The sequence below is a fragment of the Zeugodacus cucurbitae genome, chromosome 3 (assembly GCF_028554725.1).
Source record: "Zeugodacus cucurbitae isolate PBARC_wt_2022May chromosome 3, idZeuCucr1.2, whole genome shotgun sequence".
Lineage (NCBI taxonomy): Eukaryota > Metazoa > Arthropoda > Insecta > Diptera > Tephritidae > Zeugodacus > Zeugodacus cucurbitae.
The window spans coordinates 64,107,311-64,131,011 of NC_071668.1; the positions used below are offsets into that span (position 1 = coordinate 64,107,311).

The 23,701-nt window shown below is 35.3% G+C and overlaps 1 protein-coding gene across 11 annotated transcripts in view; it reads left to right on the forward strand.

The window, feature by feature from the left end:
- The window catches only part of LOC105208490 (pneumococcal serine-rich repeat protein), a 123,521-nt gene that overhangs the window by 90,056 nt on the left and 9,764 nt on the right, over window positions 1–23,701 (forward strand). For 10 of the 11 annotated variants that reach the window (XR_003752037.2, XM_029037939.2, XM_011178363.3 and 7 more), the window contains exons 5-8: window positions 13,378–14,097; window positions 19,635–20,209; window positions 20,482–22,286; window positions 22,364–22,519. Coding sequence is in view for 10 of the 11 variants with exons in the window: in XM_029037939.2 (XP_028893772.2) it covers window positions 13,378–14,097; window positions 19,635–20,209; window positions 20,482–22,286; window positions 22,364–22,519 (3,256 nt within the window). In the remaining variant the exon portion in view is untranslated. The remainder of the gene's footprint in view (window positions 1–13,377; window positions 14,098–19,634; window positions 20,210–20,481; window positions 22,287–22,363; window positions 22,520–23,701) is intronic. The other variant, XM_029037940.2, reaches the window with a different exon arrangement.

The following is a 23,701-nucleotide window of genomic DNA, read 5'->3' on the forward strand; positions in this document are numbered from 1 at the left end:
AGAATCCGATTGAACAAACGGTGTAACTCGCGAAGATCCTATCGTTTTTGGTTCACCTGTAGAAATTAGTATACCACCTTCTTTTGGTAAACCTTAAATTTTAAGTATACAATTTTCAATGGCTGACCCCAGAACAACATTACTGTTCCCTTTTATTGGTTTGGTATTTTTTAGCAACGAAGTGAAGACATATAGTTTTTTGGAAAAAAAGAGTACTTCATGAACCGAAATCCCAGATCAGTAGACGGACAGACCTTTAAAAATACAATACCACCTCAAAAAACTAAATTAAGCCAGGTCTTTAGGTGGAGTTTATCCGACTTTTTTTCGTCTTACTGAAATAAATTCAAAGTCTCTGAAATAGCGATCAAATACGCCTAAATGTAGGCGTCTGATCCCTTTCATCTTATTCGCCAAAACGTTGCCTACATTTAGGGTGTTATGTATATAGTACACAGAATTTGTAGTCTATGTAAATTTCATAAACTCGGTTTCATGGTATGATTGGTACCTCATATTATCTCAAAGCAACCATTATAAAAATTTTTAGATTTACCACTTCGCACAGTATTTAACTACTGATTTTTCAGAGTAAACCATTAACCATTAGTTGCAACTCCAATACATCATCTCTGCACTCCCATTTGGCAGTCATCCAGCCAATCAAGGAGTCAGTCGGTCAGTTACAAATGTCAGACGCGGCAGCGGCGTCGCGTTGTAGTCACAGCTTGATACAAGTAGCACACAATCAATGCATGCGCCGCGCTAGCAAAAGGCCAGTAGACACCAACAACAGTAAAAACAACCGAAGCAGCAGTACTGTGCACGCAACCTACTAACCCAAAAATAGTTTGCATCTTCAGCTTGCAGCAGTCAGTTAGCGATTTAGTTGGGTTAGCAGCTAAACTTAGCAGACAGCTAAGAGATATTTATTATTTGTTTACTGTTGCTGTTGTTGTTAAAACAGTTATAGAGCGCGCATTGCTCAAAGCCACATTTTTTCGGTATGAAGTTGCAAACCATAAGTAACAACAACAGTAACAACAAAACAGCCAAAGTTTGTCGCTTGTGGCAAACTAAAGCGTAACAAAGCAATGTGGCAAGCAAAACAACAACAAAAATAAAAAGAAATGAATAAAAGAAAACAGTATTAGTGCAACAATAGAAATTACAACAATTACAATGAAATGGCATTGGAAAAATTGCGCTGATATTGTTGTTGTTGGTTTGTTGGTGGTGCACCGCCGTTGGTAAGTGCACTAATGGCGTCCGTTGTTGCTGATTGTTTTGTGTTGGTGGCGGTCGCTTAGACTGCAACAATTTCTCTTTCAACCTCAGCGATTGCGGTGCAACACCTATTGGCCTGCCAGCCATGATACCCGCGTATGTACGTGTGTGTTGAAAAAAAAAATAAAACAAATGTTTCACTTATTTCTGTGTTTATGCAGTGAGTCTAAGCTTTGTGTGAGAAAATGAAAAATCGTGTAAATCGTTCACTTTCTTTAACAAAGAAAATGACAAAACAAATTAGTAAAGTTGATTGTCGTTTTGCAAAAGGAAATTCAGTTTGTTTTGTTGTAATTTCTTTGTAGCGAAATTCACTTAAGGAAGTCTGCTTTTAATTTCAGGAATATTTTCCTTTTATTTCTTTAATTTTTTTCGTATTTATTTATTTTCAGTTTGTGCATTTACTTTGCTATTTAAATAATTTAACTTAATTTTCTTAGCAGTCCAGGAAATTATTTAGAAAATTAAATATTTTCAAATAAATGGTGCACAATTTTCACAACAATTTGTTTAAAGTAGTAAGTGGTTTTAAAGTAGCTGAAATGCTATCGCATTAAGCTAAGGGTTTAAAAGCCAGCTCTGCTACTTCCCACAGTGTAATAAAAATTTCACGTAAAAAATATTTTGAAATTTGAGGAAATAGTTGCAGTGTTAATTTTCAAATTATTTGTAGTTTCAGCGTTTAGCTAAATACCATCGGCAAAGGCCTGTGATAAATTTTCATAAACCGCATTTTTCCGCATTTTTAAGTTTTGCATTAGTTTCAGTAATCGTTGCTGTAGTGGTTTTGAATAACTTTAGCATTGCTGGATAAAATTCGAGTATAATATACAGATATACCTTTCACTCACACACTTTTCCATCTAAAAAACGTTTAAGGTGATGTGCGTTTATATTATGAAAAATAAATGATATATGACATATTTAAAAAAAGAATTGCTTAAGTTAGAATTGAATAATTGAATCGAACAAACTATTCTAGTTCCTTTTGCGCAATACAACATTTTAGTAACACCATTTATTCAAGCACTTGAACCTTATACACTTGTATGATTGGTCCTTATAGCGTTTCCAGACAGCCAAATTAATTGATCAATTAAAATTTTTTTTGAGAAACCCTTTTTTGGCTTTTATACTGTCCGCTACTCGATAACCGATCAGCTGTCATACATTTTTGTTTTTGCCTTTCATAAGAAGTTGGTAAGTTTCAGTAGCTGATAGATATTTTTAACAGCGCCATCTACCGTAGCTTTTCATATAAAAAAATTCAGCCAATGTCAGACAAAGAATGTACGTATATCGTACGTCTTTGTCGCAGAGTTGCATTTGATTTTCTAGTCGATTTAAATTCAATTAAAAATTAATGTAGATTTTTATTTTGTATGGTAAATCGATCTTAATAAGTGTTGAAATCTAGCAGAGGCCGGTTAATTGATCAATTAGCTCCTGTTTAAAAACGCTATTACTTTCTTGTATCGAAATCAAATTGCTAATAGTATTTTCGCATTTAATTTGAGACATTAAGATTATAATTGAGTATCCTATTTCGTTCTTTCGCACAACCGGCGTCTCGATTAATGAACAGTTTATACATTTTTGTTTTTGGGATGGACAACAACCCGCAGAGTTCAATTTCAGTTTCAACACGATTTCTATTCGATTAAAAACTAATGTAGTAGAATAATATTTTTCTTAAATCGATCTCAAACAGTGCTTTAATCGAGCAAAGACCGGTTAATTGAGCAAATAACTCCTGTTCGAAAACGCTTGTTATTACTTTTACGAGACGAAAGAACGTGCGCTCTAGTATAGCCAAGGAAGAAATGTTGAATTCAAAACAGCTGTAGAATATATACCTTGCTACATATATTTGTAGGTGCTAAAGGCAACTCCTCTGCAAATATCACGACTATATCATGCAAATGTAATTCACATATTGCAAAGAGTAATGCAAAATTATCCATAATTCGTTTAACTTCATGGACTTTTTGTACAAGTGTAACCCATGAAAAATTAGGCGATTTACGTGAATTTTTTTAAAAGAAAGTACTCGATCGATTGTTTCAAAGTTTTTTGCACATAATTAGATATATTTTCAGCTACCTTTCAAAATTTTTGCTTTACTAAAATATTGAAAAATAACGGAGTTGTATGCTTCCTTCGGTGGTGCCAAAAAAAAGTTCCCAAACCGCTGACATGATTCCGGCCGAATGAGGTGCTGAAACAAAAAAAATCCAAGACGATTTTAAAGCTAAAAATATTTCCTATACAATGACCTACGATTTTTGAAAAATAAAAAAAAAAATTGACGAAATGGCGTAGTTCCGGAAAAAATTTTTTTTTGGTAAAAATATGTTTTTTTTAATGCCGAATTGACAATTTTCAACCAATCAAAAAGATAGTAGGTCATTGTATAGTAAATATATTAAAGACTACTCAGTTTCAATTTGAGTCGATCGGCCATTATTTCATTGAGGTATGATGTCAGCAATTTTGAAAAATGTCGTTTCGAGAAAAACGCGTTTCAATTTTCGACTATAGCGGCTTATACCAGCGAGCGGTCGCTCTTTAAAACGCTGCCATTCAAAAACTATTCAAGATATAATCTTGCCGCTTTCACAGGATATTTTTGAAAGTGTAAACCATCGAATAAGCAAAAAATAAAAAAAAAAAATCGATTTTTTGAAAATGTCACACTGTATAGCATTTGAGACAATGAAATGGAAAACAACAGAAAAAGTAAAGACTTTCTATTGTGGGAACTAAATACTTCCTTTTCGCTTCCTTCACAAAATTATATCCTACTTTCAGATCAAACATAAATGTCAAATTTAATTCAATTAAATTTTTGGAAATATTTGCTTTTATTTGAGCGCCATAATTCAAATTTGTTGCAGAAGCATTAAGAATTCTTAGTTTTTTTTTATTGTTTGATGGATAAATTAAGAATTTTATTATACGAGTCTGTGTTTCAATACTAAATTTAACAAAAATCGATCGTAAAACAAGTTGATGCGATAAATCTGTCTGGATTTAATTTAGACTAATTTTTATGAGTTTTGCAAAGTAAACATATGTACATATGCACATACCTATATGTGTACAAAGATGCGCTTTGAATAAATCAAAAAATCGATGCAAATGCATTTTATAGCGAATTAACTGCCAATACCAACATATGCGGATATTTATATTAAGATAAAGGCAAGTTTGAAAACAAGTTTGTCGCTTAAGTCTTTTGATTCTGAGGAGATGAGAGAAAAAATGATGAAACATTGAAATGAAAGTGAATGGAATGGAAAACTAATTGCATAGCGTAGAGAATAAAATTTGAATAAAACATAAAAAAAATATTTTTTTTTTAGTATTATAATTAAAATTAATTTTAGTGAAAGCAATATCAAAAAAATTAAATATTATTTTTCTAATAAAACCCCAAAAACGACAAGCAAGTACTTTATTATAAATAAAAATAAATTTGCAAAAACAAAATAAGCAAAATAAAACACTTATGTGCGCATTCCACACAGTACACAATCGCCACAAAGTCAAGTTAAAGGTTATACATTGCGAACTTGCCAACTACCCAATCGATGCGGTCTCACAATTCAATAGAGTTACTGGCTTCGGCTGCTAACTGCATATATTATGTGCTCAGTGTCAACAATGACCAGCTATTCGCATCAACGCCATCAACTCGCGTCACTTGCGGTCTGCAGGCACAATATCAGGCAGCACAAACGTATGTGATGCTGATATTAATGTCGAGAAATACTGTGAAGTACTGCTAAAGTGCAAAAGGCGATGCGCAAGCAAACGTGATGAAGTCGTCTTGAGATTTGAGTATTGTGTGAAATATTGTTGTTTACACTAGTGTGTGAAATTGTGTAGCGTAGCATGAGTTGCATATGTGAGAATGCAATAAGACAGCTTGGCTTATAGAAGACTTGACAACTTTTTGTAACGAAGTTTTTATTTTATTTTTTTTATTTATTTAATAGCAATGCGTGTGAATATTTGTGTTGAACGCATAATTTATCTTAAAGGCAGTAAAAAGTTTGCTGAAAATTATACTAAAGTCGTTCTAGAGTCATCTGATTCAGACAGAACAGAGCCTGATTACAAAAAACTGTTCCACCAACCATACCTCTATACGTCGGTCCACATATCCCTGGTGAGAATTTGAACAAAGTAAGATCCAAATCGTTTGCGTTGCAGTCCCACCTTGACACCATTTACATTCCTCTCTCTATGAGTCTGATAACCACTTTCGTAGCAATACACATGCCCGCTTTATCAGTGGCGAGTATATGTAGGATGATGTTGAGTATAATTGTCAGTATAATCCGCAATATCCCTCAGATACAAATGAAAGCCGCCTTTACACTCGTTCCAACTTCTATGAGAGTGTAGTTAGTTTTCTCTAGCGCTTCTTTAAATTTACTAATATAAGGAACTTGTTTTTAAATTAGTATTAGATTTCGGATAAGTATATATGTACCTCGAATATGAGCTAATTTATTCAGTGAGCCACTTCCACAAAAATCAATGAAGTCAATCCTGGTATCCGTTTCGTAATTATTGAAGTAAAGCATGAAGCAGGGAATACTGCCATCCAGTTTAAAGCTGTATTCAATTAGTACCTGGGTCACTATGGACTTTGAACTTTGTCATAGAACTTAGGGTAGACTGTCTAAGCGAATGTCAAATCTTGGAAAACCACCAATAAGACTGATCATTCAATTATTTTAGGAAGACATATAATTATACATACTAAACGGTCGAATGGTTAGGGAAAAGTGAATTGAAAGGTCATTACTGAACACTTCAAAGAGTTGAAACGAGATGGCATTAACCCTCCCAATTTTCAAAAGTGAAATAAATCTGGTTTAATATTGATATCATCGGATGCAACAACCGCGCCGTTAGTTCTGTTTTTTTACCGGCTGCATAAGGAAGCAAAGCGTATGGGTCTGGAAGTGAACGAGGACAAGACGTAATATGTCCTGTCATCAAACAAACAGTCAGCGCATTCGCGTCTTGGCTCCCACGTCACTGTTGACAGTCATAACTTCGAAGCCGTAGATAATTTCGTATACCTGGAAACCAGTATCAACAACACCAACAATGTCAGCATCGAAATCCAGCGCAGTATCACACTTGCCAACAGGTGCTACTTTGGACTGAGTAGGCAATTAAAAAGTAAAGTCCTCTCTCGACGAACCAAAATCAAACTCTACAAAACGCTCATTATTCCCGTCTTGATGTATGGCGCTGAAGCGTTTACGATGACAACATCCGATGAGACGACTCTTGGGGTTTTCGAGAGAAAGGTTCTGCGATTTATGGTTCTCAGAACTTTGGCAACGGCGAATACCGCAGACGATGGAACGATGAGCCGTACGAGTTATATGACGACATTGACAGCGAATAAAAAGACAGCGGCTACGCTGGGTAGGTCATGTTGTTCGAATGGACGAAAACTCTCCAGATTTGAAATTATTCGATGCAGTAGCCGCCAGAGGAAGCCGAGGAAGGGGAAGGCCTCCACTCCGTTGGAGGGACCAGATGGAGAGCTACCTAGTTACACTTGGGATCTCCAACCTGCGCCGAACTGCGAGGGAATGAAAGAAGTGCGCGCTATCATCGATTCGGCTATAAATTAAGGTTCTACGCTATTAACCAACTTTTCATAAAAAAATTAGTTCATTAAAAAAATACCGCAGTTAATGCAGTTTCTTGGTCATAACCCAAATACAAGCAACTCAAATGTAAGCACTTTACACACCTAAAAAAATTATGCAAAAATCATCTTTTCTTCACTTCTCCATCACTACTTACATATGTATATGACTTCATAATTTTAATTATTTACCATTATTTACCGTAAATATACTAGCACAGTTTGCCTACATATGCACATATGTAATGTGAATGATCTAGACATTGAATATTCTATGCCGCGGCCGAGAGTATGTACCTACCATGCCGTTGAAGCGTTGCAAAGTAAATGCTTATGCAGCTGCATATACATTTCGCTGTAAACCTACAAATATACAAGTTACTATATATGCTTTTGCTCGCTTTCTCATACACGTACATAAATATAGCAAATTGATATGCATTTGAAAAGAGGTCGCTAGCATCGTCTTTAAGTGCCTTCTATATATTTTTATGTGTGTAGTGCAGTTCAGTTGAGTTTTGCATGACTGACTAGCATTCAGCTGAATGAAGTTCAGTTCAAAGTCAAGTCGTTAAGTGTTCATGTATAAACATATGTAAATTTTGTATTTACAGAATGAGGAGCAGCAGTGAAATGCAAAGCGTTATATTGTTGTAATATGTACAGTGATAGTTTATTTGCGAAATAAATTTCCTTCTAGAGAAATATAATATGGAAATGCTTTTGAAAAGGGAACGGTTTTTTATGCTCTAAAAATTCTGTAAAAGAATGGAATAATATATTTTTTATGATTATTACTACTATTATTATAATATTAGTAGTTAATACAGTGTTGAGTTATGCGGTTCAAAGTAAAACAAACAATGGCGTTTATATGCAGCCCTCATGATTTTTTTTATTTTTATTTTTATTGATAATTCAATTTTTTCATAATTATTTAAATTAACGTTCATTGGCAATAGTCTCTAAAAAATTCTAAAAAAATATTTTTTTACTTTCAATACTCGACCCATCTTAATATGTATATATTAAAATGAAATTTAAAAAAATCAAAATATTTTTAATAACATTTTGTATTTTTATTAGTTATTGATGAAATATAATTTGTTTTTCAAATTGTTGAAATAAAAATTTCACATTATTAATGTATACAATTAGGCGCAAGAACACTTAAATAAATTCGTAAAGTAAACTATCTTGCAACAGTTGCATCAGTGCTCCAAATTGTCGAATTTTGAATATTTTTATTTCTTAAAATTTCTCAATAAAGTTATTTAAATGTCTCCAGCTTTGATTTCTTTAAGAAAATATAATATTTCAACTTTTTTTTTGAGAGAAAAAAGCACAAAAAGAAAAATATTGTTTGATGTCTTGATGATGGCAACGAATATGCTTTCCTTTAAGGTTGAAATTTTCAAACACAAAAAAAATATTCACAATAATAAAGTCGGAAAATCATAAAAAGTATAAAATATATTGCCTACATCTCGGCGCAATTACAAAAATCAATAGTGTAAAGATCCCGAGAGAGAGCCTAAAAAGTCAAAAAAAATATATTGAAAACTGCGCGTAATATGATTATTAAAATCTATGAATCTCAGTAAATAACTATAAAAACTACTCTTAGATTTTTTAGAATTTGTTAATTACTTCATTGAAAATGATCTTTGACACATTTACGAACTTGTAGTGCTTTCTTTATGAGGTATGGCACTTCCTTCGGTATATAAAGCGGTTGAATGAATTGCTACTAATTATATTTTACATTCAAACAAAATCAATATTACTAAATCTATATTTATTGAAGAGCTGTGTTAGTTTTGAATAAGTCCTTTTAAACTAGAAATTATATTTATGGATTTCCACAGGTACTAATCAGGTCTTATTGTTCTTCTTCATTAAATAAATTTAATTTAATAAATTTAATATTAATTTAGTAACAGTTTTATAGATTTACCGCTTTTATTAGTTCGAAATAATATCCTTAAAAGCAACTCGTCAAACTCAGTCCAAATTTCGACACCAGCCTAAAAACGTATGTGCAATTGTACATATGTATTTAATATTTTTAAACAATTTAATATTTTAATTTAAGAAAATTATTATATATATTTCATTGCTTTTGGGTAGATATCATGTTTTTACAATGTCATATTCTTTTAGATGTTCAATACGAATAAATTATTAAATTTTTTTTTTATATAATAGATTATTTGGAGGTTTTTATCATATTTTAATATATTTTATATTTTTCATTTTTTCAGTAGAAAGGTATATAAGTGATTTATATATATATATTTATATAGATATTTATTTAAACTTAAAATAAGATCAATTTCTTATAAGTCCTAATATTTATCTTACCGACCTACTTCTCATAAATTCGAACAACTTTTCTCCTCGATCCTTTAATTTGCTTTTTCCACTTCGTTTCCTACAAGCTTCAGTAAGTTCTAAAGTCAACTAAAGCTTATGGAACTAAAAAAGTTTAGTCCGTTATCTCATTACTCATATTGGTGATCACAGTTTTTGATTTATTTGTTTTCTTTACTTCAATATTTATTTCGAAACTTATTTGTATATATATTTACACATTTACATACAATGTCTTATGCCTGCGAAAACGTATTATAAATGAAATCTAAGCTAATCTTTTCGAAAAAATCTTTGCACAGTAACTCCTTCAGGTCATGCAAGCTTCTTTGTGCGCTGACCTCTACCCGAGCCAACGCTGCACGCCTTGGTGTGGCACGTGGCAGTGGGTTAAACCTAATACACATCGACAGTTTTGTACGAACTGGCGCCTAGCTGGCACCTTCACCGACTTTAATGTGCCAAACAATTTATCATTTTGCGAAAGACTGCAATAATTTACAGTAATAAAAACGCACAGCAACGGTCAGCAGCGATTGGCAACGCAGCGACTGGGACAAGGCGAGAATTAAAGCTAAAAAATTAAAAATAAAATAAATTTTTAATAAATTTAAATTTACATACAAACAATTGCCTGTGTGTGTGTGTGTACAGCAATATTTAAATGCGCACAAAAAGTCGTGCCACATTGGCACTTGCAACCTGATAAACGAAAATTGATTGGCCACAAAAGATTTACGAGCGCACAGCACAAGCCAAAACGCAGCCACAAAGCCGTAGTCAAAGTGACCAAAAAACCGTTAAGTCAGGTTAAGTCAAATCCAGTCAAGTCAAGTCAAAGCGTCATGGCTGTGGCAAGAGTGTTTTTTGTTTGTTATTGTTGAGCTTATATTTGTTATTGTTGTTATGCGATATGCGATATGCCATGCAAAACTGCACTTCACTACACTTTGATTGGCATTTTTGGCATATAAATACATAAATACGCGTGCATAGCTTTACTTTATTACCGTTGCGCCACACAGCTGAACGCTTGTCATGCAGCAGCAGCTGACTCTAGCGACTGACCAAGCGGCATGGTGTTGCAGGCGTTGGCGGTCAAAGTGCAGAATTGTACAGCAAACATTTGCGAAAAAATGAAAATATATGCAAACAAAAATTATTGTATTTTTGAGTTAACGGTTTTTCATTTTTTTTTTGTTTTTTATTTTAATTTTTTTGCTTCCAAAAACTCAAGCGCAAATAAAATCAATTTTTATTGTTATTGCTGTGAGTTGGATGTTAAAAATATTGAACACAATAATTGTAAATGTGGCAGTGGAAGTGTGACGCGCGCTTTATTGATGTTGTTGTTGTAGATTCATTGGGTTAGTGGTCGGCGACAATTGAGGTTGGGTGGTGCTTTGTTGCAAACAAAAAAAAATATTTGCACACAAAATGTTGCAAAAGTAAACCATTTTTATTGTGGAAAAAATGTGCTGACTAATTTTTTCAGAAATATTTTTTTTCATAATTTTTTTTTATTTTTTCATAAATTTTTGTTTTTATTTTCTCATAAATATTTTTTCTAATTTTTTTTAATAAATATTTTTTTTTACATTTTTTTTTAATTTCGCTTCAACTGCTTAAAGAATTCAGCAAACAATATTTTTTTAATACTTTATTAATTTTTTTTATTATTTTTACTTATTTGCTAAATATTTCTTCTAACCCCACAATGACTCAACACCAACGTTTTGTACAGCATTTGTCAATTTAACGCTCATGTAGTGCGCATGTGTACATGGTAATGTGGCACAGTTATAGTAAAGAAAAAAATAGCAAAAAAATCGCATATTTGTTGTACAATTTCAATTGATCGAGTGGGTAAACAAAAGTAGGCTATGGTCAATATAATGACTTTCAAATATGAATATGCGCTTTAAAAATGTTCTCTGATATTTTGCGCTGATAATTTGATTAGTGTTGCCTAAACAAAGTGAGTGAAGTGATTGTAGCTTTTGCAAATAGCAAATAAGCAAATGTAGAAATAAACATAAAGCAGTAAGAGAATGTAAAATTTTTAGAAAGAAACATAAAAGTCGTTTCTTCTATAAAAAAAAAAAAAATACAAAAAAATCTATGTGTGAAAGGATCAACGATAAGTATGAAAGTTGCCGTTCTGCAGCCAAAAATACCGTAAAATAAACTAATGGAAATATGTATAAAGGTGTCATAAAATTTTTGAAATAAATTGAGAAAATTTAACAAATTTTCTAAAAAGAATTTTATGAAGTGAAATGAAGAAAAAAGTTCAAAATCATGTACAAATTTGTATGGTTAACAAAAGTTCCGTACTTTCTGTAGTCTAGTGACAATTAACTCGAAAAATCCAAGATCTCTATATAAGGTGTGTGACTTTGCTAAATATTCAATCATCTCAATTTATCAGCCTAATTGTAGGCAACATTTTTTGATGTCTTTATTATTACTTTTTTTAAATAATTAGAAATCTTTAAATATATAAATTTTGACGACCATGATAGGTGAAACAAAAAAAATTTTTAAGATATTAGAATTTTAAACAAAGTATGAAATGAAACACATGTAATTGGATTGAAGAATAGGTACACCGACTTTAGGGACATCCAATTATAAATCACTTCCAAATTTTACATATTATATCTTTAGGGGGTTTGTATACAGTAACAATTGCGCCATCTATTTTTGGCCAATATAAAACATCAGAAAGGTTTATAAATTTAAAAAGTCACTTTTTAAATTGGCCCGGATAGTTACTACAAACCATTCTCAAATCCACCTAAAGACACACAAAAATTTCATTCAAATCGGTCCAGCCATTTAGGAGGAGTCCAGTGACAGACACACAGAACAGAACAGACAGAAGAATTATGTATATAAAGATATCTGCTACCACTAATAATGAATATTAATTATTCAGTTTAATTTTGGGTTCTGTAAGCGACTTTAAGCCACATTCCAAACCATACATACAAGAAGTTTCGATGCTTCATGTGTTCCAAAACTCGGATTAATTAAGAAACTACACTATTTTATAAAGAACATACATATAAAAGTTCGAAAATCTGAATTTGTGTTTTGCAAAAGTTAGTTATAGAAATCTATTATGGTTTCCAGAATCGGTAAAATAAGTAAGAGGTACATTTTAATTAAGATCATTATCCGAAATAGGCAAAATTGTTATACATCAAACAATGATAGTCTAAAACCTTATTACGAAAGGACTAAAAGTAAAGTTGATGAAGGAGGAAAGAATAAATTGCATGGAAAAATAGTATACAATATCTCTAAGTCTCTTGATTAAGATCCACATTGTCTGGCTATTTAATTGAAGCTAGAATCTTAGATTTATATTTTAACATAAAGCTATTTAAGGAAAGAACTCTAGAGAAACTCTATAAAAGAGACAAAAGTCTGACAGCAAACGATCCCGCGGGATCACTCTTCTTTTTCTTCCAATTGTCGAAACACTTCTAAATCTCGATTTAGGAAAAAGACACATAGAGGCATGTCTGTCGAATATGAAGACTGGAGCATAGTTACAGTATGGTTTTCGATCATGAATTCATGAACAACCAAATGAAGTATGAGCTTTTAATAAACGAAAATCGCCAAGTTCCTTAAAACACTTCTAACCTTAGCGGCTGCTAAAGACAATTGACTCTCCAACCCATGAAATTTTAAATTTTACAATTACTGTTTTTTTTTTGTTTTGAAAATATCTTATTTGATCACATTAAAGAGTCTCAAAGGTCCATCAATTATATCTAATAAATATATATCTTAAAAGCTGGCAACGGATCGGTTGATAAAACTAACATTTTAAATACAACTTTTCCATAAAATCATAAAATTTCTTACCGTATCCTCGGAACCTAGAATATTAGGTTACAGAACCGAGTTTTATTTTACCTAAATTCATATATATTTTTTCCCTCCTCCCATAATCCAAAACATGCATACAAACACACAACTCATTTATACATTTGTCCTTTTTACTCTGCTCATTCCAGATATCCGATTCCCAAAACATCTCACAGCCGAACGGCACCCAACACACACAGCGCAAACAGCTCGAAGTGCTGCAGAAGCGCACCGCCAATGGGGCCGTGCAAGTTATACGCGCACAAACCGTACAAACATCCTCATCCCGCTCATGGTCCTCGTCCAATTCCAATTCCGCCTCGACATCTGCCTCGGCTTCCGCCTCAGCATCGCCCATTTGCATGCAAGCGAATGTTGTTGGTGCGCGTAGCTTATTGCATAATCACAACAACAGCAATAGCATTAGCAACAACAACAACAGCATTAATAACATAAATAGCAGCAAACATTTTCATAGCACATTGCAACAACATTTAGCCGAGGCAAACACTCATTGGCTGCAACTATCGCCGCCAACAATTGCCGCCACTGTGGACATCAGCGAAGTCAGTACGGACGATGATCTCGATAAGGCAGTGCCAACAATAGCCGAAACCCCCTACATTGTTGACGATAGCGAGATCGATGTTGGCAATGGTTGTGGCGATGACGCCGACATCAACGCCAGCGCAACGCTATGCAATTATTCAATTAGTCGCAGTGGCAGCGCCGGCAGTGGTGGTGGCGGCAGCAGCAAAGGTCATGCTTTGTTGTCATCGGCAGCGTCGTCATCATCAACATTGCATTCGCAATCATCAGCATTACTGGTGCCCGATACGGCGCCAAGCTTGAAATTGAGTAATCTTATGGTAAGCTAATGAATGATCTTTTTAGTCGATTAGTCTTTTTTATTTACTTAAATGTGTTGTTGTTTTTCTAATGTTATGCCGTCGATAATGCGCTGGCTGTTTGGACTTGCCATACAGCTTACAGTGATTAATATCTAACGTTGGTTAAAGCGCTCTTTAATTGAAATCGAAATGTGGCCAAAGCAAAATGTTAATTGATTGTGTGTTGGAAAAAAGTCGTAGAAAACTTGTTTCCGCTTGTTGAATTAATTTATGTAGTGTAAACAAAATTAAATATTATATATATTTTGAAACTAATGAACTTGTGACGCTAAAGCCTCATTTATTGTTGTAAAACAAGTTTTTCGTCTGGAGTGTGTTTTGAAACTCACTTGTTATTGCTTTTTTTTATTGATGTCACTTCTGTTAGATTTTCGAAAAAAGTCAAACCTTATGACGATTATGGCCTTTTCGTACAGCCAAATTAATTTAGCATATTATAATTGAGAAATCTGCTTTTGCCTTTCGCACAGCCGGCCACTCGATTAGCGATCAGCTGTTATATATTTTTGTTTTTGCTTTTCATAAAAAGTTTATAAGTTTCATCATCTAATGCTATTTTATCAATAAACTCAGCCAGAGTTACAACGTTGACAACAATCCGTAGAGTTGCATTCCAGTATCAACTCAATTTGTATACAATTAAAAATTAATTTAGAACATTTAGATTTTTAATTTTTATGATAATTCAATCTAAATTAGCGCTTTAATCGAGCGAAGGCCGGTTAATTGATCAATTAACTCCTGTACGAAAGGCTAAAAATATCTTTAAGTATTACATTTCAAATTTCAAACTTAATAAAATACTTAAAAATTCATATGTGGGTCCACGGCTGCATTTTTTAATATTGCAGTACTCACTCACAGTTTTAAGTGGTTTTGATCATCGGTTTGTCTTGAATATGAGCGAGTAGTTATATTTTCGAGAGAGAGCTCTCGATCGAACAGCTTTTCTTTGATAGTGTAATAATATTTGAGGTTAGTACTTTCCTCTCAAGAGCGAAGCTTTCCTCATAAAGCTATACTAATTTTCATAAATAATTTTTAATAAATCAAGCTTAATTAATGGTATTCAATCGGTCACCAAAAATTTTTTATATTTCCCCATGTAAATGGTCCACGCAAAATGCTTAAATAATAACGAAGGAAAACCAAAACGACCAAGAGTATCTTGAAGAAGTGAATGAAACAATTGTCAGACATATATTGCCGGAGCAGAATATAGTTGTACATACATACAGTTGATGTACATACATATTTTATACTCAAATTTAATTATTACGCCTAATTGCTCTCTTCTCATGAGAAATCGACTGAAACTGCTTTGATTACTGCTGAAAACTAAATTTTCAACTAGTTTCTGGCAATTAATGAAAAAAAATCCCGATAAAAAATCGTAAATAATTGCTTTAGTACAATGGAGACTTCTAGCTATGGAACATGTCTCTTCTTTAAACAATTGTAGATCGATTTGAGGTTAAGATCGAATCAATCCTTTTTTCTTATAGTTCGGAAGACGATGTCTACTAATCAGCAGGTTAACTTTCATTAGATTGGGTGATACTTCCATATATTTCATTCATTTTTGAAATCTTATGTGTAAGATCTTGATCCAGAACCTTGCACAATATCATCCCTAAGTGAACTTCCTAAGATGTGGTTGCTTTGTGCGCCAATTTTAGTCTACTGTATCTTCAACCTCACTCTCCGAGCACTGTTTCTTGGCTATAAGCATCATTTTAAGTACTAGCAATAACATCAGCGTAAATAAATATATAAGTACCTATATACCTCTATGAAATTAAATAGTTCAACGACTCTTTCTGCTATAATTTTCATGCGATTATATTTCCCCTCCGGAAAAAAATTAAATTAAATTGAATTTCACAAGCGCATGCAAACCGGAAAATTTCCAATTCTTAAGAATTTTTACAGTTCTACCAATTATAATTTGATTTATAAGAACAACAAAAACCCCGCTTACTGAGCGTCTTGTATCCACTGTATCAACTTAATTAACCACGCACGAATTTTTGGTATTGTAAATCTTCCAACGCTTTGTTGTCGCTTTAATCTTGTGAACGCCCACACAAATCATCGACAAGTTCCGTGCGCGCAGAAAATTGCCTTTCTTTCCAACCGGGTTCAAATGCCCTTTTCTCAGCGCTACAATACATACATACATATATGTTTGTATATAGTCTTTCACCAAGCACGCCGTAGCAAAGGCGGTCATAATTCGCATAACAAAAGCGTGAGCACAACAAAAGCAAAACGACCAAAGTTCAAGCAAACGTGAGGGAGACGAAGAGTGAACATCTGCGAGTTAAAAGAACACGCCGTTTCTTGTAGCAGTCGCTGATGCTCGCTTCGCTGAGGCTGTGTCCAAAAAGCACACAATTCGCAATTTTCGGTCATTTCCATGGCGTTTTTTGCTGTGACCGACTATGATGACGGTGACGCTGAGATTGAGATTGAAATTAACATAATCACGCGCAAACGCAAATCGCAAATCTCCCAAATCTGCACAAAGCGGCCAGTCAAGCCGACCAACCAACTAACCAGCTTAACGACAAGTCATTTTAACCGAAAACAAAAGAAAATAAACAAAACGCAATGTGCTTTAGTAGCACAACAACAAAAGAAGTTAAATTTTTAAGGCACCAACATCGTATTAAGTACATGCAGTTGGTATTAGATGCCAATCGCAGATATTAGTATTGACTTTGTAATTTCAATTATGACCCGTAATCATTATTTTGTTACATCGTTTCGTTATAGAGTAATTTTTGCAATACTTTTGGAAATCGAATACAAATCTTATTATAAAAGGGTTTCCATACATATTTATCATAACTATATATTCCACACAATGTCATGTTCCAGATGTTTTTGATGTTACTGATAGGCCATTTAAGAATATAATATTCTCGAACAAAATCTTTTAAAAAATGGTACTAGTGAAAAACAAGGTTATTTAGTTATCCTGATCCTCGCGACTGGTGTTAAGAAAGATCCCAATTGAACAACAAAAGGTGCCGGTCAATTGTAATACCAAAAGACTCCTATGTTTAGATTGTAAAAGATCCTTGTATATCGCTGTAGTGTCTTGAGTCTATCACAAATTTGTGGAAGCAATTAATGTCTATGCCAGCCAATACGTTTGGTTTCTTTGAATGTATCACTATCGAGTTGATCGAGATCAACTTCAATCTTACGATGGATAGTGAGCCTTAATTAATTGTAAATAAGATTAAGATTATCTAGTTTAGGATTCCAGATAGGAATTTTGGAGTACAGTAGAATCCCGATTATCCGTATCAAATAAAACCTGGAGTATTCGGGATATGGCATCTGATTATTCCTGTCTTTCAAATCACTTAAAAGCAATATCTAGAGCTTCAGAAGCGTTTGCGTGAGATGTTACTTGACTTACATCCCTAGTTTCAGTTTCTTCACCATCTTCTCTCTCCTTACTGTTCAAATAGTCAATGATTTATGCATCAGTTAATATTTGGAGTTCAGTGCTTTCATTATCGCTATTCAGCAACTCCTTAGTATTCTCTTCATCGCATCTTTCACTAATGATAAGAATTTTCATTGCTTCTGTTATATTAGATAGGATAAAACTGGCAAATAGAGCCGAGACGAATGCGTACGGATAATCAGATATTCGGATAATCGGGATTCTACTACACCTCGAAAAACAATTTTGCAAACAAGTCGCATCATGGTACTAAGATTGCCGATAAATTGTTAGTGAATTGCTTAAGAGAAAAGTTCTTATGAACCCAGAATTTATTTTAGACAACAGTGTTGTCTCTTGTAAACTTCACAAATCATTTGAGATCGGAAACCGATTCGGATTTTGGGGCTGGATCTGCCAGCGGGCCTTCAGGCCGACTCATGGGCAACAAAATGTCCTCTGTGCGCGTTGAAGGATATACCAACCATGATCACAAAGAATTTTTTTGGGACATTAGGAGAGGCTGTCACTTGGATAGAAGAGATTGAATATTCAACAGTGATCAACAAAATGTCCTCTGTGCGCGTTGAAGGATATACCAACTATGATCACAAAGTATTTTCGGACATTAGGAGAGGCTGTCACTTGGATAGAAGAGATTGAATATTCACTTCACTCCCACATTAGATCCTCAATATAAGAATATTGAAATAGTTAATAGATCTTTAAATCAATAGTGAGCATACTTTTGTTGTATTCCGACAACAACTGAGTTACAGTCAGTCTCTTATAAACTTTATTCAAAATTCCGATTGAAATATATTTTTGCAAGCTAACAAATCTCGAAAGTCCTTGGAAATACATGTCCAACCCTGGTTGTGTTTATTTCAGTATTTAAACTTCGTCATCCTAAGGTCTCATTTCCGATCTCACCTCATATTTTGATATCTGATTCCTCTAACCGGCTAGAGTTCTTTTTTGTTATTTTTATTGCAAATGTTATTCTACATTGCTCATTCTATCCATCTGCCGAAAGAAAGTCTCCGTTAATGGTCCTGACATTATTTCAATTATGTAACCAAGACTCTTGGTTCGTTCTGTCCATCATACCAAGATATTTTCGCCATTTGGCGTCTTTTCCACTCTTTGGACTCAGTTCATCACTTGCAGTACGTTCGAGAGACTGAAATTCCCTTCTTCATCCTAAGATTCTTGCACTATTTCTTTACTAACTTTTCTACTCTTAGGACTCGGTTCATCACGTCCAGTCCGCTCAGGCCTGGAATTGAAATTATGTAGCTCTTTTTCAAAGAATGTTGATAAGAGCTTTTCGAGTAATGTCGAGAAAATTATTTTGTGGAACTATGCACGGTTTCAACTCCTGACGGTCTTATTTGGATTTCCACTGGGTCCTATAAGAATTTTCACATCCTCACATTCTCTTTGTCTTTTGGTTATACGACAGTGCTAATATATTTTTTGTTTCCTCTGAAACAATTGATAATCGTGCTATAATTCAAACTTATTGACACAGTCGCCGTCAAATTATTAGACAGCATTATTTAAATAACTCCATGATTTGACAAAGTGAAAACTAATGATTGGTTATTGATAGCTACCCAACCCACAATAGAGTAATTTCACTTAAAGTACCAGATTTCTCGAAGTGAAGATGCGTGGGCAACAACAAAAGTATGCCAACCGGTGCTACATTACACTTGCAGACGACAAAGTGGTTTATAGCGCAAGATATAGTGAGTTGAAAGAGTTGAGCTTATGTGGCTCAGCAGATTAGAATCAATCTTCTGCCAATCACTATGGACAGCTAGAGGTTTCTTTGTATTAAGTTCAAGCATGCATTCACAAAGCGAATATTTTCCAAAACATCTCGACAAAATATGTTAATTGCCATTTATCTACTTGACTTTCAATAAAAAATAAAATAAATTAAATAATAAAAACAAGTATCCAAACTTAAGTTTAAAGCGTCTCAAACTTGCCTTTCTTTGAATTGTTTGTTTTTTTTTTACAGAAAAGCAGCAGCGGCGGCAGCAGCAGCAGCAACAACTCCACAAAGCTGAACACCCACAAGAGTGCTGGCGGTAAGGTGAGCCTACATGCAATTGTTGGCAGCGCTGGTGACAACAACAACAACAGCGGCAGCGCTAGTCGAATCAACAACGACTTAACAGAGTCACCAAAAAGCACAGCAACAACAGCGAAAAGTTCAAATGAAGCATTGAGTGGCATAAAAACGTGGCAGCAGCAGCGTAGCAACGCTCGTCATTTGGAACAAGCTACTCTATATGGCCAAAACAGCAATTCATCTAAAATGCGCGTAGGCGGCGCTGATTGTGATGATTGTTATGCGGTTGTGTCGGCTGACGCAGATGAGTCGCAGCTGCGCTACCACCAACACCACCTTCAACCGCAACAGCTACGTAAACAACAACAACAGCAGCAACAAAGCAGTGTTGTGCTAAGTGAAACGACACCACCAACGCGTCGACGTGACTTGGAAAGTTTCCGGCTTTACGGTGACTCCACAACAGCAGCGACGACAGCGGGCGCGGCAGCGGATGACAACGCCAAAGCCGATGATTTACGGTGAGTATTTTGAGTGAAAATTACAGTTTTGTGATTGTGCGCTGTTATTGAAAATATTCAATTTCAATTGAGTTGTCTGTGTAACGCTATGCTCAATACGATTTAATTGTCATTTGCCGCTGAGTAGCTGTTGGCTGCTGTATAGCGGCAGCGCGCTTAAATAATATCAAAGCGAATATAATTAAACAGTTTTTTAAATACTTGTTTGTATTGTATTAATTTATTACTGTAAAAATATAATACTAAACTTGCGACACTACCGTTCCCTACAGTCTATCCACGCGTCAATTACGTCGACAACAACAACCATTTGGTCAACTGTCCAGCAGCGCCTTACTCCAACGTTCCCATTCAATTTCGACGGACGATCTCAGTAACGAGTGGGAGTCGAACGAGGCGGTTGCTGAGTCCAACGAGTGGCGACGCGTCAGCAAATTGCGACGCTCCTTTCAATCATCCTCTACGGCGAACAATAGTAATACCAGCGATCCCGCAGTGCAACAACCACCGAGCTCTATACGCCGTCCATACGATCTGCCCGCCAGTGCTGTGAGCGTGTCACGCATACGCGCCGAACTCGAAAGCGGTCGACGTCTTACCACAGCTATGCGTAATAATCATGTGGATTTAGCTGCACTAGAGAGTATACTACACGGTCCGGACAAAACTACGGGCGCCAGTAGCCGTAATACATTGCTTACCGCCGAGTCATTGAAAGAAATACGTGGCCGTCTCAAGAAATTATCGGATGAGTCATTGTATAAGGACGATTTTATAGCATATCAACAACCGCCGTCAGCAGACGAGCACATTGAAGTGCAGCAGAGCGTGCGTCGTAAGCTGTCCACACCACGTTTGCAACAATTGACACCGGAAGAGTCGCCCGAGATCTCAACGGCAACACAGCATACATCTGCTTTCAAAGTTGTGGGCGCACAACGCAAGCCAACAGACAACGACAGCTTAACGCAACGCTCAACGCATTTAAACCAAAAACACACCTCAAACAGCTTGGAATCACGTCAGAAGCAAAGAGATACCAATTCAACCGAGTGGCACTCGCGTCGCAAATCATATGGTTTCGAGAAGATGTCACCGCCGGACAACAAAACTATGCACCGCATGGACGCATCCACCGATAGCGGACTCGGACGTTCCGGCGAACTGGGCAATTGGTCACCCACGGAAGCAGCACCACCGCGCGCCACAGTCATACATTTCGGCGAGCCCGCAAAAGCAGTCACTTCGGCACACTACCGCGCCGCTAAATCCCCATTGCGCCGCACACCTGACGAGGACTTGCTCAAGCGACACTCGATCGCTGTCGATGAGAGTCAATATGTGCGCGATAATTTGCGTAAAACCTCACAGGTGCATTTGAATGGTTTCTATGAGCCGGCCGAGCCCGCTGCCAAATCTACAGTGCAGTTGAGTCGTTATGACAGCAATGCGGAGAGTAATCAACTCTTCCAACGCAACACACAAAATGCACAGAAACGTGTTGAGTTCTGCAAAACCGAGGTACATTTCGCCGCCGAATCGGGACGTGTCAATATCGTTGAAACCGATGGTAAACCGCCACCGACAAATAATTTCCGACGACGCCGTCGCACCACAAGTGGACCGCTACAGAGTCTTACCAAAACCGCAAGCACAGCGGGCACAAGCACAGCCGTGAGCACAACAACCGCTAGTAATGTTACACATTTCGGTGATGATCAACATCAGCAGCAACGTCATCGTACCATCGCCAGTTCGGTGGTCGCATATAAAGCTACATTAGTGGAACCACCAACTGTGCTCAATGACGCACAAATAATGCCGGCCACAACTAACGTAACGGTATCCGTACAACATGCAGAGGGTTCACGTGGCAGCTACGCGTCAACAACCAGCGGTGTCGATACGACTGACAATGAGAATGACGAAATCGCCGCTATACGCGGCATACTCAAGAATAAACCGGTAAAGCCGAAACCTTATCATTTGGGTGAGAACATCGATAGCGCCGATGCTTTGTGGGGTGTGCAGTTGAAGCCTGTGGCTGGTGGCGGCAGCAGCGCAGCGCGTGAGAAAGGTTTGTTGCCATAATTATTCTTATTTGTGTCTAAAGAAGCGCATAACTAATTATATTTTTTATACTTTTCTCAATAGAAGACTCACCCACTGCTGTGTTGAATAAATCCGTTGCAGAACGCGTGCGCATTGTGGAGAAACGTCATGAGCATAGCGCTCCAAATGGTTACTCTACAAAAATCAACTTGAGTCTGGACGAACCAGCTGCAGCAGCGCGTGATTGGCCTAACGCAGGTAAGTCGAATGTCGTCAACTTGTTCTCACTAAGTCTAACCTACTTGTACTGATATATAGTTCGTTAACTACTTTGTAGCGTTTGAATTTAGTAAATGCGAGATTCTTTACTCCAATGTATTATATAAAGAATACTTTTGGTTACTTTTATTTTAATTTAATTTTATTTATTTATTTAATTTTTAGTTATAGTTTTTATATAAGTAGTCATATGTTTGTAATATTGTTTTTAAGTACTTTACTTTTAGTTACTTTACCTTTTTGTGGGTTGATCTACTATTTATGTGATTTTTGTCCTTTTAGTTTTTGTGATTTTTTGTACTACTCCTACTTTTCTTCTTACATGATTTATATGTTTTATTATTACTCTGACATGTTTTGGTTTAAATTGTTTTAACTAGTGGAAGATATTAAATAACTCTTACTAAAAATCCTTTAACCCTCTGCATGCCATGTAAGCTCTTTAATTGCCGCTATAATATATGTTTGGTTGAATTGGCTTAAAACTGTTTTTGCTTAATTACATATTAATCTCTTCAATTATAACTACAAAGTAGTGATTACTAAAATCTTAATATCCCAAATTCCAAATATCCTGATTTCCCAAATTCCCAGAAAAATATTCCAAAAGTCTTTAAAAATTAACAGACGTGATAGTAACGGTTACTACTACACGTCTGTCAGACGTGTTTCCGACTAAGAGAAGTTTAATTATGAGAGCTTTATGTTTAAGGCTTTTCGATTCTGACTTCGTTCCACTTTTACCTTGTAAATCTTTGTTTGTTTTTTTCTTAAATAAAACCGTACTCTCTTCTGGATAAGGGCAAAAAATAATGGAAAATTCTTTTTCATTTACTTTTATCATGTTGCTCTAGTGCTGTGATAAAATCTTAAAGATTCTGTCTTTATAAAGGGGTATTTCGAGGTCCCCTGGGAAATCAGGCTTATTATATTTCGAAAGGAAACTATTTGTCATTTATTTCTATTTCAAATGTTAGCCGCGGCTGAGTCCAATTTCCGTTGACTCGTTCGAGCATTTCGATTGGTAACTGGCGAATGACAAGCGTGATGTTTTGGTCCAAAACCTGAATCGAAGCTGGATCATCCAGTCTATGTGGACTTTACATAACCCCACTGGAAAGAGTCTTAACGGTGTGACATCACACGATCTTGGTGGCCAAT